This window comes from Linepithema humile, chromosome 6, assembly GCF_040581485.1.
Source record: "Linepithema humile isolate Giens D197 chromosome 6, Lhum_UNIL_v1.0, whole genome shotgun sequence".
Lineage (NCBI taxonomy): Eukaryota > Metazoa > Arthropoda > Insecta > Hymenoptera > Formicidae > Linepithema > Linepithema humile.
The window spans coordinates 15,642,513-15,660,351 of NC_090133.1; the positions used below are offsets into that span (position 1 = coordinate 15,642,513).

At 31.4% G+C, this 17,839-nt stretch overlaps 2 protein-coding genes across 7 annotated transcripts; both read left to right on the forward strand.

The window, feature by feature from the left end:
• Window positions 1–2,053: 2,053 nt before the first annotated feature.
• LOC105676915 (A disintegrin and metalloproteinase with thrombospondin motifs 19-like) lies at window positions 2,054–5,378 on the forward strand. 5 transcript variants are annotated; one of them, XM_067357279.1, is made up of 5 exons: window positions 2,054–2,681; window positions 2,779–2,985; window positions 3,096–3,824; window positions 4,069–4,433; window positions 4,495–5,378. In XM_067357279.1, the coding sequence occupies exons 1-4, from the start codon at window positions 2,568–2,570 to the stop codon at window positions 4,096–4,098; spliced, it is 1,080 nt and encodes a 359-aa protein (XP_067213380.1). In that variant the 5' UTR covers window positions 2,054–2,567; the 3' UTR covers window positions 4,099–4,433; window positions 4,495–5,378. The 5 variants fall into 5 exon arrangements, with proteins under 5 accessions (XP_067213380.1, XP_067213378.1, XP_067213379.1 ...); XM_067357280.1 differs by having other exon boundaries at window positions 2,065–2,681; window positions 3,092–3,824; XM_067357277.1 differs by having other exon boundaries at window positions 3,096–4,433.
• A 5,937-nt stretch (window positions 5,379–11,315) lies between these two features.
• On the forward strand, window positions 11,316–17,108 carry LOC137000639 (uncharacterized). Of its 2 annotated transcripts, XM_067357807.1 has the most exons (5): window positions 11,316–11,805; window positions 12,414–12,951; window positions 13,049–13,378; window positions 13,558–14,617; window positions 14,975–17,108. In XM_067357807.1, the coding sequence occupies exons 1-5, from the start codon at window positions 11,710–11,712 to the stop codon at window positions 15,078–15,080; spliced, it is 2,130 nt and encodes a 709-aa protein (XP_067213908.1). In that variant the 5' UTR covers window positions 11,316–11,709; the 3' UTR covers window positions 15,081–17,108. The 2 variants fall into 2 exon arrangements, with proteins under 2 accessions (XP_067213908.1, XP_067213907.1); XM_067357806.1 differs by having other exon boundaries at window positions 13,558–17,108.
• Window positions 17,109–17,839: the final 731 nt, after the last annotated feature.

Below are 17,839 nucleotides of genomic sequence, written 5' to 3' on the forward strand. Positions count from 1 at the left end.
ATCTGTATTTAGTTATTTTTTTTTATATCTGTATCTAGTTAAATAAAATAATTTTTTAAATAAAAGTATTTAATTCAAAAATAAAAAAATTTTTTAAATTTAATCAAAATAAAAAAATATTACAAAATTTTGCAAAAAACTTGGCGCTGCTGTACTGAACTACATGTTAAATACATCTTAAAATATTATAGAGAATGAAAATGAGCAATAATTTTACAATTTACATGATTAAGTGTTATAATGACTCAAACTGACCAGAGCGGCAAACGGCGACGCGATAGCCAATTAAACTCTTGTTCTTACGGTAAAATTGTAAGTTGATTGGCTATAGCATCGCCACTTGCCGCTTCGTCGCTCTAGTCTGTTTGAGCCGAAATTTGTTTGCATCGCTTGCTCTAACATGCTCCTACTCGCTCTAATACTCCAAACTAAACTATAGTATTACGTCACATATACTATAGATTAAAGTATGTTAGAATAATTAGGAGCATGTTAAAGTATTGCGATGCAAATCTTATGTAAGTTAACATGTAGTTCAGTACAGCAGCGCCAAGTTTTTTTGCGAAATTTTGTAATATTTTTTTATTTTGATTAAATTTGAAAATTTTTTTTATTTTTGAATTAAATACTTTTATTTAAAAAATTATTTTATTTAACTAGATACAGATATAAAAAAAATAACTAGATACAGATGCAATTATTTTAAAAAGTATACTTAAGAAAAATTAACTAGATAGATATAAACACAAATATCATTTTTAAATTTAAATAACTAGATGTAGAAGCAAAAGTAACTAGATACAGATGCAATTATTTTAAAATGTATACTTGAAAAAAAATTAACTAATTGTAGATATGAATATAATTTTTAAATAAATAACTAGATAAAGATGCAAAAATAACTAAATACAATCTTATCGATGCTTATTGGTTAAAAAGCTGTAAGCGCAATAAATATAATCCTTTTTTGTAATATATATACATACAAATTTTTTTGAAAGGTTTTTTATTTAAACTTGGCGTCATTTTCTGATTTTCTGATATTACCTCTTTTATAGGAAGAATATATAGCAAATTTTTATTTGGTTATATATACAACTTTTTTTGAAAGGTTTGTTATTTGTTAATATATATACATTTTTTGTGGAAGATAAATTTTTCGGAAGGTTAATATATACGACAGCTTTTTTTGAAAGGTTTATATATACAACAACTTTTTTTGGTTATATATACAACAACTTTTTTTGGAAGGTTTGTTATTTGTTAATATATACATTTTTTTGTGAAAGATAAATTTTTTGGAAGGTTAATATATACGACAACTTTTTTTGAAAGGTTTATATATACAACAACTTTTTTTGATTTATATATACAACAACTTTTTTTGGAAGGTTTGCGTGTATACAACTTTTTTTTGGAAGATATATACAACTTTTTTTGGAAGGTTTACGTGTTTATATAAACAACTTTTTTTGGAAGGTTTGTTAATGTATACGACATTTTTTTTTGGAAGATTAATTTTTTTAGAAGGTCAATATATACGACAGCTTTTTTTTGATCAATTACACATGCGCGACAAACATCGATTACACAAGCGGCACAAGCAATACGTTATGCATATATGGTATATGCATATATCGCAGCGCGACGCATATAGTGCGACATTGACAACTCATTTCTGAGAGATGCAATTTCGAAACATAATATAATCATATATGGTTGTATTTAGCATAAAAAATGCTACAACTTTTGTCATAACAAAAATTTTGAAATTTGTAAAAATAATAAGAAGAGGTGAGAGTAAATTAAAAAATATAAAATTTTTTAAAAATCGAGCTACGCGGTTATAAAGCTCATAAAAGACCATGCAACTTTTATTCGAAACATTTTTTGATATCTCTTACAGTTTTGACGATATTCAGTCAAAACCAAAAAAACCGTTTTAGCTTGTAGGGGTTGTTTCAACCCTAAACGTGCGAGAAAGCACATAAAAAAAAATACGTGTCTTTTATTTTGAGCTACTTTACAACATATTTAAAGCTCGTCAAAATTGGAGAGGGACACTTGGGTCCCTTTCCTTGTAAGTATAAAATATCTCGTAAACTATTCAATTTTTGACCATCCTACCTTTACAACTATATACGCCGAATATTGCAAAGAATCGATTTATATAAAAAAATTAGGATGGTTTTGTTTAGAAAAATGAAGATGACCTTTAAATCTCCGAAGCGTCTCTACCTAAAGTCAAACTGATAAGATCAGTAAATAGATCTTTTGAAATCCTACAACTTTTATCTGAATCATTTTCTTATAAACTTATACTTTGAGATATTCTGGAGTTCCGGTACTTTTTATACACCCTGTATATACAATAGTATACACAAGTGTCACCGACAAGAATAATATACCTAAAACTAGATGCCAGTATGTGTTTCATACGCGATCAGAAGATACAACAAACCTGACAGTATTATAACGTATGTACATCATAAGTAATTTGATATATATTAAAGAAAACGTTAATAAAACATTTTTAATTACTAAAATTGAAAAACGCAAGAAAAAACATGTTTTTCATATTAAACTTGATGTTATTGTTATTAAACGAAACGCACGGATATATCACGCAAGATATCGAAAGAATATTGCTGCCGACATTAAATACGATAGACGTAAAAGAAGTACGTGAGTTTTACTGTACTGCTTCGTTCATTGCTCAATTATCAAAATATTATCCGAGAAATATCAAATCTATTTAAACTCTTATATAATTTACAGATATCATTGATTCTGAAAGTTTTTAGAAAACGAATTCAGTTAAACCTGCGTAGAAACAACCAGATTGTATCTATGTTTAAAGTATGGACACATGACGCAAAAGGCATCACAGAAGATCTGTCGCAATCATACGCATCGGATCTGTGCTATTATCTACACAAAGATCATATTAGCACAGCGGTCATAAACTTTCATGAACATGGATGGGTCAGTGGTGTCATGTAAAAAACAAACAGTTTTTACTTTTATATTCAATTTCTTTTATTTTATATATAAGCATGAATTGCAAGAACCTTAATGTATATTTTTTAAGGTAGGAAGGATTCGTTTTTCTGAAAGACGACACATTGGAAATTAAACTTTTGCGAGATAATTTTGCGTCTTTATCCTTAATCGATGATCTTTGTGTTAAAAAAGAAATTAATATTTCATTTGGCAAACCTCATCTTATTAAAAGATCATTGCAATCATCTGCTGATGCAAGTTTTCCAAATTTGAATAATTTTGTAATGAAGCGGCGTCATGTACATGATACGCAAAAAAAATTAACTATAGAACTAGCTGTTTTCTTAGACGAAGCCGCATATCGTACGTTCATGCCTTTTCTGGGTGAAAATAAAAATGTGTTGCGCATGTTGATATTAGCGTATGTGAATCGTATCCAAGCTGTGTTTCATCATCCGAGTTTGGGTGTTTCCATCGATATTTCATTGGTACATTTGGAAATTATGAAAGAACAACCGTTAAATTTGCCAGTTTTTGGCGGCGACGATGGAAAACTGCTTACTTCGTTCTGCAATTACGCGGCAACTCGAAATCCTCCGGACGACAATGATTCGCGTCACTGGAACGTTGGTCTTTACTTAACAGGATTAAATATTTATTGGATAAAGCAAGACGATCTAAGTAGCATAGGATTAGCAAATCGCAATAGTACGTGCGACTTGACTGCATCGTGTGCGATAGTAGAATTCGGTATTGCGATTAAAATAACCTCGGGTTTTTCATCGTCTCTCACTGCTGCTCATGAGATCGGTCATGTGTGTGTAAGTTTATATATAAAATTTTACAAATTAATTTAACATACAAGTTTAAACATGATATTATGTTTTATAAGAATTATTTAAATTGTGTAATTTACAATTAAAAACCAAAGAAACTTTTTTAAGAGATTTTTTCCTTTAATTGTTCAGTATGATAATTATTAATTAAATTTAATATTAAAATATTTAAAATAATTAATGCAAAGTAAAACACATTATCAAAATTAATAATTTATTTGTTTAAAAGTTTGGGAATGATGCACGATTCCGATTATGAAATTCCGTGTGATGCATACCAATACATAATATCGTCTGAGCAGTACTCTCAAGGTCAAATCACTTGGTCCGAATGTAGCCGTGGTATAGCTGAAAAACTCTGGTACAAAAAGGATTGCCTTCGAGATCAGACGAGACCAAAACGTCTAGGTGACACACTCGACCACTCACGTTTTCACGATTTACCCGGAAGAAAATGGACCGCCAAAGCACAATGCAAAATATATTTTTGCGACAAGGATGCAAACGTAGTCTTGTTGTTTGATATATGCAAAATCTTAGAATGCGAAACGCTTCATGATAATTTATATGCCTTCACGGGTCCGGCATTGGAAGGTACATTTCCTGTTGCTGATCGCTGAAACATTTTATAGTTTAATTAATCTCATTTTTTAAGGAACTTATTGTGGATTCGGAAAGGAATGTCGTAGCGGAGAATGCGTACCCGTTATCGAACCACCGTACATTTTTGAGAATTGTGAAGATGATAACTGGAGTGAATGGAAAGAAGGCACCTGTCAAAGCATTTGCTTGGAGAAATCTAAAGGTGTAAAACTCAAACGACGTTCTTGCAGACATAGGAATTACAGAACGACGAGTTGCCAAGGGCCATATTACGACGTAGTCCGTTGCGATGATACTTTGCCTTGCTTTAAGAAACGGAAGACGATCGATTCATTTACCAAAATAATATGCATGAAATATATCAATAACTTATCCACCTTGCCGTTTAAGAAGTTGACGCTTGAACTAGCACCTAATTTCGAGCCAGGATGGCATGCCGCTCATGATTTTGAGAAACCGTGGATAGCCTGTACTATACACTGCCGACGAAAAAATTCGTCTACTATCGACGCACAACGCTTGAAAATGCTCAACCTTAATATTAATCCGTACTTTCCAGATGGAACGTGGTGTCATGAGAAAGATGGCCAAAATTATTATTGTCGACAACATTACTGTCTGCCTGAAAGCTACTCTTAAGAATTTTTGAGGGATTATCAACATGTGTGAACAAGAATCGAGGGAAAAAAAATTATAAAATGCGCATAAATCAGTATAGATAAGTTGGTGAATTCGTTTGGTACCGAATCTTTGATCGCACAATCTGTCGTGTTAACATTTGTTTTGCGTATCATATATATCTTACTTGATAGAGTCAATAAACTACGTCAAATTATAATATCTAAAACAAATTTTAGCAATTAGCATTAGTAAAAACATAATAAACAATTAAAGTAACACATAATAATTAATATGTCTGCAAAAAGGGAAAATAAATAGCTCAATAAAGTAGAGATACTTTTATTCCGTTCAACACAATGTATCCAGAGAAAATCCACGAGTGCGATAACATCATCACTATGTATTTTAATAGTCTATTAATGTTCCATTAATACTTATATAGAACGATTAAAAAACAAAAAAGTAAAGGGAGTTTTATTACAGAAATAAATAATTTTTAAAAACATTTAGTACAAATTGTTATTTATTTATTGAACACATAAGCTTGGTAACTGATTACGGCACGTCAGAAATCAATAAATTTCGCAGTATACTTTGTGACACAGTAATCGGTAAGCAATTGTATTTTTCTTTGATATTAAATTCGATATTTATAACGCTAAATTGCGTTAGCAATATTATGTCACAATAATTTTAAAATTGTCAATAATTAAAATTTTCTTAATGTTTATGAATAATGTTGCATATTCTACATATCGATCATAATTTGCATTTTCTAAATCCACCGTTATCGCAGGTATTATACGTGAAATTACAATTCAGAACCGAAAAAAACACACAACACACACACGCGCGCGCGCGCGCGCACGCACACACACACGCATGGCATAAAAGGTATATACACACATAAACTATAAGTGTTACACGACACGAATGATACTCCTAAACCTATATACTTGCACGTATTTTATACGCGACCTCCTAAGGCAATAAACGTGAGTGTTATAACGTATCAATATAATAAATAATTTCATATACAAAGATGCGTTAATTACTCAAGTACAAAATTAAGAAAACACAAGCACCAACATGTTCTTTATTTTGAAATTTGTGTTAATAATTTTATTAAATAAAACGTACGCGTATATATACCACGCAAGATGTCTAAACAATATTACTGCTTGCTTTGAATATGACAGACACAGAGGAAGTACGTAAGTTTTAGTGTATTGCTTTATTTATTGCTTAATGTCCAAAATATCATTCGAGAATCATCAAGTTTTTTACTTATAGTCACCTAATTTACAGATAACGTTAACTCTGAAAGATTTTGGAAAAGGTTCAATTAAACCTGCGTAGAAACAACCAGATCGTATCTACGTTTAAAGTATGGACACATGACGCAACAAGCATCACAGAAGATCTGTCGCAATCATACGCATCGGATCTTTGCTATTATCTTCACAAAGATCATATCAGCACTGCGGTCATAAACTTTCATGAACATGGATGGGTCAGTGGTGTCATGTAAAAAACAAACAGTTTTTACTTTTATATTCAATTTCTTTTATTTTATATATAAACATGACACACGAAAACCTTAATGTATATTATTTAAAACAGGAAGGATTTATTTTTCTCAAAGCCGACACATTGAAATTTAGACCTTTGCGAGATGATTTTGCGTCTTTGTCCTTAATGAATGATTTTTGCATCAAAGAAAAAGTTAATATTTCATTTGGCAAACCTCATCTTATTAAAAGATCATCGCAATCATCTGTTGAGGCAAGTTTTTTAAATTTGGATAATTTTGTAATGAAGCGGCGTCATGTACATGATACGCAAAAAAAATTAACTATGGAACTGGCTGTTTTCTTAGACGAAGCCGCATATCGTACGTTCATGCCTTTACTGGGTGAAAATAAAAATGTGTTGCGCATGTTGATATTAGCATATGTGAATCGTATCCAAGCTTTGTTTCATCATCCGAGTTTGGGTGTTTCCATCGATATTTCATTGGTACATTTGGAAATTATGAAAGAACAACCATGAAATTTGCCAGTTTTTGGCGGCAACGACAAGAAACTGCTCGATTCGTTCTACAATTATGCAAAAACTCGCAATCTTTCGGGCGACAATAATACGCATCACCGGGACGTTGGTCTTTACCTAACTGGAGTAAATATTCATTGGGTAGAGCAAAACGATCTAGATAGCATAGAATTAGCAAACCGCAATAGCACGTGCAACTTGACTGCATCGTGTGCGATAGTAAAATTCGATATTGCGGATCAATTAAACTCGTGTTTTTCATCATCTCTCACTGCTGCTCATGAGATTGGTCATGTGTAAGTTTATATATAAAGTTTAACATACAAATTAGTTTAACATACAAGTTTAAATATGGTAATATGTTTTATAAAAATTATTTGAATTGTTTAATTTACAATCAAAAAGTATTGGAGATATGTTTGTCGTGTTTCTATAATAAGAGAGAGAGAAGACACATTAGTATAGAAACGAGGCAATGGACAATTTTCGTTTGTTCCCGTCGTCGCTCGACTGTGTAAGGGAACTCTGAGCGCTGTTTAGTTTTAGTTTAGCTCCTTCATTCTCACAAGTAAGTTTGGTTATAATAAACTTTTATACAAAAGGAATAAAACTCTATTGGTTTAGTGTATACCAGAACCTCCATCATATCATAGTTCAACAAAAAGCAAAGAAACTTTTTTAAGAGATTTTTTTCTTTAATTGTTCAGTATGATAATTATTAATAAATTTTAATATTAAAATATTTAGAATAATCAAAGTAAAGCATATTGTCAAAATTAATAATTTATTTGTTTAAAAGTTTAGGAATGGCACACGATTCCAGTTATAAAATTCCGTGTGATGCATACAAATACATAATAGCATGTGGGCAGTACCATCAAGACCAAATGACATGGTCCGAATGTAACCGTAACATAGCTGAAGAATTCTGGCACGAAAAAAAGTGCCTTCGAGACCAAACGAGACCTGAAGATCTCATTGACGCTCGTGAGTCATATGACCACTCACGTTATCAAGATTTTCTCGGAAGAAATTGGACCGCCAAAGCACAATAAAAAATATATTTTCGCAACAAGGATTCAAACGCAGTCTTGTTGCTTGATATATGCAAAACCTTAGAATGCGAAACGCCTCATAATAATTTATATGCCTTCACGGGACCAGCGTTGGAAGGTACGTTTCCTTTTACTGATCTCTCAAATAGTTTATAGCTTAATTAATCTCATTTTTGAAGGAACTTATTGTGGACCCGGAAAGGAATGTTGTGGCGGAGAATGCGTGCCCGTTATCGAACCACCGTACATTTTTGAATATTGTGAAGATGATAACTGAAGTGAATAAAAAGAAAGCACCTGTCAAACTATTTGCTTGAAGAAATCTAAAGGTGTAAAACAAAAACGATGTTCTTGCAAACATGGCAGTCGCAGAACGGCGGGTTGCAAAGGCAAATATTATGACGTGATTTTGTGCGATGATACTTTACTCTCTAAGGTGAAACGCAAACAGATCAACTTTATTGTAAATAAATGCAGGGAATTCAACTCTTTTGCAATTATACATAATATAAACTTGATGTTTGAATCAAAAATGAAGGCAGAATGGCACGTCGCTCATGATTTCCAGAAACCGTGGAAGGCCTGTAGTATACACTGCCGACGAAAGGATTCATCTACTCTCTACACACCACGCTGAGAAATACTCGGCACAAATATCGACGCATATTTTCCAGATAGAACGTGGTGTCATAAGAAAGATAGCCCGGATTATTACTGCCGACAACATTATTGTCTGCCAGTAAGTTACTCTTAAAAATAATTCTCTAGAGATTATCGTGTAAACGAAAATCGAAAGAAGAGAAAATGATGAAACGCGCGTATTTCAATTTAGAATAATTGTTCAATTCGTTTGATATCGAATTTTCGATCGGTTTATTCTGTCATTGTTAACATACATTTTGCGTATCATCTATATCTTGTTTGATGGAAAAAAGTGGTCGAAAAATTACGTCGAATTATCAGCATCTAAAACGAATTCCGTCGATTAGCATTACTAAAAACGTAAAACAAAATAAAAAAGTAATAATAGATAATAATTATCATGTTTATTAAAATGAGAAAGTTAATAGCTAAATAAAGTAAAGGTACCTTTATTTCATATGAGATATTGTGTCGACAGATAAACGAGAACGATGACATCACTCGCCATGTTATGTATTTTAATAATCTATCAATGTTTCATTAATAATTATGTAATATATAAACGATTAATAAAAAAAAAAATAGAAGAAATTTTATTCCGTAAGTAAAAAAGATATTCAAACTTATTTAGTAGAAATTGTTACTTATTTGTTGAACTGAGCTCGTTGGCTGAATGCGGCAGTAATGAGAGTTAGTGAGAGTTTTAATAGTCAATCAAAGTTGAAAGAGATTTATGAGGAATGTTTTCTAAATCTTTCAGATATCTTTATTTCTAAAGAAGTACTGTTATTGTTTCAATTGAGAGACTTTTTTAATTTACCCATAACTAACAAAAAGATTATGGCAATAAAATTTAAAAAAAAACATTAAAAGAAATATAGAGAAATGTAATAAAGATATTCAATGTTCCGTGAGAAACAAAACAATCTCGATTATAAGTAGAATATTTTGATCTAACGCATATAACAATAAGACCGACAAGATGTTATACAATTGGCTTAGGCATACTAGAAAATTTATTAATAAACATTCGGACATTTTGTTTACAAGGGCTGATAAAGGGAACACCACAGTTGCCTTGAACAAAACAGATTATACTAATAAAATTCCCAGACAGCACACACGTCCAAAATACATCCGGATATCCAGAGAATGTCCTGTTGTCCTAAAAACATCGTCAGGATATTCTTTGGACGTATTTTGGATATGCTGTGCAGTGTAGGTGATGGAGATGATGCTCTCGGATATTGATACGTACCAAATAGTGAAGAAAGATCCGACGAGAAAAATAACGGAGAACTCACGGTCTCTATTGTTCAGGTGAAAGGAAAGAGGTAATATAGACAAATTCAAATACAAAAGTTTAATGGAAACGGATGGGGTTCTCCCCAAGACGTATGGATTGTCAAAAAGACACAAGTCGGGTTACCCATTAAGAATAATAATTTGTTCGTTAAATAGTCCATTATATAAAATTGCAATTTTTACATGTAAAGAATAATTGTTTGACACTAGATTTAAACTTATGTTTGATGCTAGTAGTGTAGTGCCGAATGCGTGCGATAGTGTCGTACTCTGATTGACGCGTGTGCGTAAAAATTTTTTTTATTATTATTGTTACGTCGCTATGGATAGAGTCTTTTTTTGTGTTTTTGTATAATAAACTTTTTCGTTAACTTCTGTAGTGCGCACATTATTTTAGGACCTCTGACTGCCAGCATAAGAGTGATATTCAACATTACATATTAGGCAAATAAAAAATTCTTTTGTAATTTTCGTCCCAAAATATCGCAAATTATTTTTCGACCACATGATCGGTGACCGCTTGGGAGCCGTAAACTGCACAAATCTTGGCGGCCGTTCAATTTACGTTCAATTCTTCGTGGAAGTAAAAAAGCATTATGTGGGAGTAATACTTCTTCGAACTCTCCATGGTTCAAAAGTTTACAAAATCGCAAAAATCCACAAAAATTCCACCAACGCTATTGCTTCTAGTAGCCAAGAGCTTTCCACTCCAGGCGCGATCGTTCAACCCGGCGCCGACTAAACGGAATGAACTGTTTGATTTACTTAATACTACTACTATATTAAATTGCAATTTTTACATACAATGATTCAGAAAAATATACACAATCCAAATAGCAACATCAAAAATAGTTTTGAATTAGTTAAGAATTTGAATGAAAGAATGATAGAATCAGAATATTGTTTAGCCTCTCTAGACGTAGTTTTTAAAAACATCAGATTTGTGCATAAAGGTAAATTGATTTTTTCTTTTAAAAAAATATAAAATAACGATTTTTCTAGTATAGAAAAATTTTTCTATAAATTTTTATAAAAAAATTTTTCTAGTATTGACTAATATTCATAGACCACACGTCCCGTGAGAGGATAACACAGACATTAGAAAGAGAGAGCAATAGCGTAAGTCATTGTGTCTCTTTCCAATACGTTAGTTGCTGGAGGGGACGTAACAGTTTATACCAGGGATCCGGACCGGACCGAAACCGAAACCAATAACCGAACCGTAACCGCTATTTAAGTCTAACCGAAACCGAAAACCGGACCAAAATATTGTGTAGGCTAATGGACCTGAACCGTAACCGGACCGAAAATATTTTTCCGGTTTTCGGTCCGCTTTTCGGTCCGCTTTTCGGTCTGCTTTTCGTTTCAGGCTCTCGAGCACGTACGTGGTTTCGCTGCGTGTTTCATTTTTTTCAACAATTGCGCATTGCTGAAAAAAATGAAACACGCAGCGAAACCACGTACGATACTTATCTATTCTGGCATTACGGCGCAGACATCAAGGCAGTGCTGTAGTGTAGTGAGTGTAAGGTGCAGTGTTGCAACACTGGTAAGGTATAAAAACATAAAAACAAAGCGTGGAATTATACAACATGGGAAGAAATCTTACAAATAAAGCGCACAAATATTTTAATTATAATCAAATAACGAATACTTCGATCTGTACTATGTGCAAGATATCGCTAACGGTAAGTACAAAATTTTCAAAGTTATACAAGATACATTGTTAGGATTCACATTTGTTTAGAGACAAGAGTCATGTCATGTCTATTTTACAATAAATAAGGTTACATTTGCTGTAATCTGCCCAAATATGCTTGTAAACTGTCATTCTTATAGATGTAGATCGTGTTTTAGATGTATATTTGTACATACAGCATAGTTGCAACTTGCAAGCAGAATTTATTATTAAAGATATCTCAGATTATATATACATATGTATATGGCACGCGGCATACGCACATGCGTTTTGCTCTCCTGCGTGAGTGGTCTGCTCTATATTATTCTGTTTGAATATATTTTGAATTTATAAATAATATATTTTGTAAAATATACGTACAATATATAACATATATATATATATATATATATATATATATATATATAATTATAAAATTTAAAATTAAAATAACTTAATCTTAATCAAAATCAAAATAAAATTTTTTCTTTGGAACACTTTTTTCAGTTTTTACTTGCTTATTCGGCTAGACCTTTTAAGAATGTAAGATTACTAAGATATTAAAAATTAAAATTAATAACATATTAATAGAATAATAAAGAAAATGTCTCTTCACAGGGTAAACACGCAACTAACTTAAGGAGACATTTAACCCGTTTCCACAACTTCAAGGAGAGTGATTTTGATGATGGTTCTTCAAGTACTGTTAAAAACAGCGGAACAAAGAGTAAGAAGATATCGAAGAATAAAAATCAACTTCGTATTAATGAGATAAACTTCATCAAAGTAGAAATGACGCGTAGAGATTTGGAAAACAGCTGCGTTGAGCTTGTAACAGTCAATGGGAGGCCTTTCAGCATCTTAAATGATTCCGGGTTTCTAAATATCGTAAACCCAATCAAACGGGCACTAGAACAGACGAGAAAAGAAACATTTTCAATTTCGCCGGAATCAATTAAAAAAAAAGTTGTTGAAGAAGCAAATAATATTAGAAGAGAAATATTAGAAGAAATTAAAAATACTATGGTTTCGATTAAAATAGATGCAGTCACGCGTTTGGATAGATCGTTTTTGGGTATTAATATGCAGTATATTAAAAACTCAAAAATTTTGCTTAGAACCTTGGGTCTCGCCGAACTAAAGGAAAAACATACCGGTATGTCAATATGGTTAATAATGCTGTATTGTGCTGCATATTTTGCTGAGAGAAACATTAATAATTATTTAATTTATAATGTAATTATAATTTGCAGGAGCATATTTAACTACAATTATAAGAAATATATGTAATCGTTATAACATACATATGGACCAAGTATACACCATCACCACAGATAACGGTGCAAATATGTTGAAAGCTATAAAGATACTGTCTTCAGACTGTAGTGATTCTAACGAAGCGCTTCTCGTGGAAGAAAATAAATACGTTAATATTAATGATGACATCGACTTAGACCTGCTAGATCTGGATGAACTTACAGAAGAGAATGAAAAAAATAAAACAGAGAATCATATCGAAAATATATTACAAGATATTGAAAACAGTACCCTAGGGTCTAATTTTTCAAGTAACATATTAACAGGTGCAGCGTTTTAACATTAATTAGCTAGTATTTTAACAAAGTTTTAAATATTTATTTGAATTATTGTTTTACAAGCATTAAAAGTATTATTTAAAAAATATTAGTAATAAATATTTAGTTAATTAAATAAAATATTATGCTTACAGCATATTACGGTTTAATGATTAACGATTTTATAGGAGTGAGATGTGCAGCACACATCTTGCAACTAGTCGTAGATGATGTCTTCAAAAATGCAGATAAAGGTATTTCATCCTTGATACAGAAGGCTCGAAGGCTCGTAAAGAAACTGAGAACGCAAACTTTTTTATACATGCTTAAAAAACAAAATTTGAAGAAGCCGATAATTGACTGCCCAACACGTTGGTCCTCGACAGTTGATATGCTCGAAAGATTATTATTATTAAAGGATTATTGTACAGAACTGGCTGTAACAAAATTCGAAAAGTTCGAAACATTAACTGATGCAGAATGGGTTAAAATTGAAAAGGTGTGCCAAATTCTACAGCCAATTAAAACGTGCACAGAAAAACTCCAAGCCGAACAACTGACTCTTAGCGACTTCTTCAGCAATTGGTTAGAGACAAAATTAACGATGAAAAAAATGAATACACCTTTCGCAATACTTATTTTCGAATTCATGATATCTCGGGAAAAGCACCTGCTGGAAAATAATGTGCTATTATCTGCTCTCTTTCTGGATCCAAGATTTAAAATTTTATTAGAGGAGATACAGATAGAAAAAGCAAAAACTCATTTAAAACATCTTTGGGTAAAGATTATGTCCCTGCAAGAAAACTTTATTACGTCAAACTCTGATTCACAAGAATGCCCATCAAGTGGCTCAGAGTCAACGAGTGACGATTTCGAAAACTTCCTCAAATTAAAAGAGATACACCATTTTGGTATTTCACGTTCATCGTCGTCTGTTCAATTACAAGGACATCTTTCTTTGCAACGGATTGAAGTTTTACTAAAAAACTACAACCAAGAACAAAAGAGAATCTCAAGAAAAACTAATATCTTAGAATTTTGGAAAGAAAACAGTATAACTCAACCAGAATTGTATAAATTAGCGATGATTGTTTTGGCAGTACCAGCCACGCAAGTGAGCGTCGAACGGTTGTTCTCAAGCTTAAAATTCGGGCTTTCACCTCTAAGAACGAATATCAACGAAGCAATTCTGGAGGATCAACTATTGGTCAGAGCTAATCGAATTTTTATCAACAAAGATGACACGTACGTTTGTAATCTTATATTCATATTTTTAACGCTCCGTAGACACGCAACTGCGTGTTTAACTAATTTCAAACAGAAATTTTTTCTCAAATTTTTGGACATAAAATATATTTTAAAAAATGGAATCTTTATAAGAGTAAAACTAAAAAGTCTTAAAAATATAAAAATTATCAATTTTTCCGCTCTTTTGTAGCACTGAAAAAGTATAAAAATCTTAATTAAATTTTTAAGATTATAGGTGTTTAATTCTAAGTTCTAGATAAATAGGGATATTACATAGTATCCACGGAAGATTACTTTTTTATTTCTTTGCTTGTATTATGATAATTTACGTAATATTAATATGTTATTATATAGAAAACTAACAAATTCGAAACGAGTATTGGCGATGATGCAAGTGGATGAAGCGGCAGCAAAAAAGAAAAAAGAAAATCCAAGATCCGGAACCTCCCATGATTCATGATGATGATGTAAATCATTTTTTCTTTAATAAATATTTTTATTTAATTAATATAAATTTTTTAATATGCGACTTATTATCTTTTTGTATTGTATTATCTGTTTTATATTGTACATTATAAATTTTACAATAGTTAATTATACACTTGTAAACCGTAACCGTATCTAAAAAAGACCGAAATCCAAACGGTTACGGTCACCGTTATCGATAAAAGAACCAGAACCGAAACCGAAACCGAAAATTGGATATAACCTCGGACCGTAACCGTAACCGAACCGAAATTTGATTTTGGTCCGAGTCCCTGGTTTATACCTATGACTACGTTTACACTTTACTCTTAACTAAGGCACTATAAACCTTAGAACATATATACTGGAAGGGGCATAGCCTATCTAAATATACATAACAAAAGTGTCCCCTACATCTATCTATCCTTGTCTGTACAAAATCGGTCAATGCGCTTGCGCAAGTGAATAACCGCTTAAGTTGAAAGTAGAAAGATTTAAAATAGGTGGAAAGCATTTGAAAATTTGATTATAACAATTTATTCTTTAAGTTATATTATAATATAATTGCAATATATTATAAATTATATATAATAATATGTAGTAATATGTAATAATAGTCTTGCAAAATAAAATATATAAAAATAATGATGCACATAACCAAAAACAAATACTGTAATGAACAATAATTATATACAGAATGTACAGGATGAACTAAAATAAGATAACAAGCTTTGAGGAGCGAGACCAAACATGAAAAAAAATTTGACATCAACATATGTCTGTCAAACCCACTGTTACTGATATAAAATAAATATTATTAATAAAAAATAAAAAAGTAATATTTATTATTATGTAATATTCTCGCTCCTCTAAAGTTTGTTATCTTATTTTAATTATATCTTGTATATATAGTGATTAGTACAATAAAAATTATTATAATAAATAATAAAAAAACTATTTAAAAACTTCATTGATGTTTTAATCTTTAGGAAATCTAAACGTTGTGGACAGAATAACATTTTAGATTATTTTAATGTACGTTATACGTACAATATATCTTTTATATTTCTAAATTAATTCAAGATACAACCTCAAAACTAAGAGCTTTAAATTACAAAGTAAATCTATACTTACGCATAAAGAGATATTTTGCTACGGTTTGTTGAGCTACATAAAATGCAATAACGTCCCATTTTCACATATACTTTTATTACTTTATTACTATACCCGATACTATACTTTTTTATGATTATTTCTTTAGACTTGATTATATTAGAAGGCTTGTCATAGGCTTAGTTTACATCGATTGTTTAGTACGCGTACCAAATACTAAATCTGCTTCTTTGATAGGTATAAATCGTTTAGTGTAAAATCTACACCAATCAAAGAAGCAGATTTAATACTTGGTACGCGTATTAAACAATTGGTGTAAACTAAGGCATAGATAAGCTTGTCTAGTTTGTCATCACACACATCAACATAATCGACGCATGCGTATTGCAATAAAATGTACAGACAAGGATAGATAGATGTTGAGGACAACGGCAAGTCAGCTATGCCCCTTCCAATATATATGTTCTAAGCACGGAGTAATAGGAAGGAGTAAAATCTCTGTATTTCAGTTTTGACTCCACAGCGGCAAAAAAATTCGTGGCGCTTCTGTCGCTGACAACCTCATCTTTCCGGATGTATTTCATACGATCACGATTATATCAATAAACAAACTTCTGATTTTGTGAAAGCGTATGTAGCAGGTTATGTTGTGCGAAAGACAAAAACATTTACAAATTGTATAGAATGTGAGCATTCTCTTCTCAATATAATGGCAGAAAAATCTATAGAAAGGGACAAACTTATTATTGTAAAAAACAGAAGCGGGCTTCTGCATCCTTCTGATGAAATGTTTGCTTTATGCTCTACATTAGAAGATGCAGTGACAAAAGTCTTGGAATCAAGAGATTTAAATAAAAATATTTTATTCGAAGTACTCGATATGCTCGAAACCATTAATATTCCTAAAGTTGGGTGCCTTGATCATAAAAATTCGTTAATCGTGGCTATAATGAATTTTTATTTAACAATCCGGATGTATTTTGCATGCAAAAAATTCAATGACATAAATGTTGCTAAAAGAGAAAAATCAAAACTCTTTAGAAAGCAATTTAAGCTAGCTTAAGTTATAAAACTTTTTAACTTACAATAATAGAGTATTTATGTTGTCAAATTTTTTACATGTACAGTTAAGGAATAAGGAATTGTTATTTTTTACTGTTTTTACTTCAAACATATTTATATTGTGTCAATAAAATAAATAATATATTTTTATACTTTTTTGTACTCTTTTAAATTTCTTCTTTAAATATTCGATCTTTTTAGTTCATTCAAATATTCGCGTCACGGAAGACGGTCAGGTTTTCATCTATAACAGCACCTCTACCGGTGAAAAAAATTAAGGACCGTTTTTAGAACGAAAAGGTCTATGAAGATTTTACTCTTTCCTATTACTCCGTGGTTCTAAGCTATAAACATGAGTATTCTCACGTCTGTGCCATTTTCGCTCCATTCTCCCACTCCTTGCTCTCTCACCACTGATATGTATACATCATAGGGCGGTATTCATAGTCCGTTCTTATATTCAAAATCGTCTTAAGCACGGACTTATATTCGCTCTCTTCGTCACACATAGATTGTGTCTGACGAAGAGAGCGAATATAAGTTTGTATTTAAGACGATCTTGAATATAAGAACGGACTA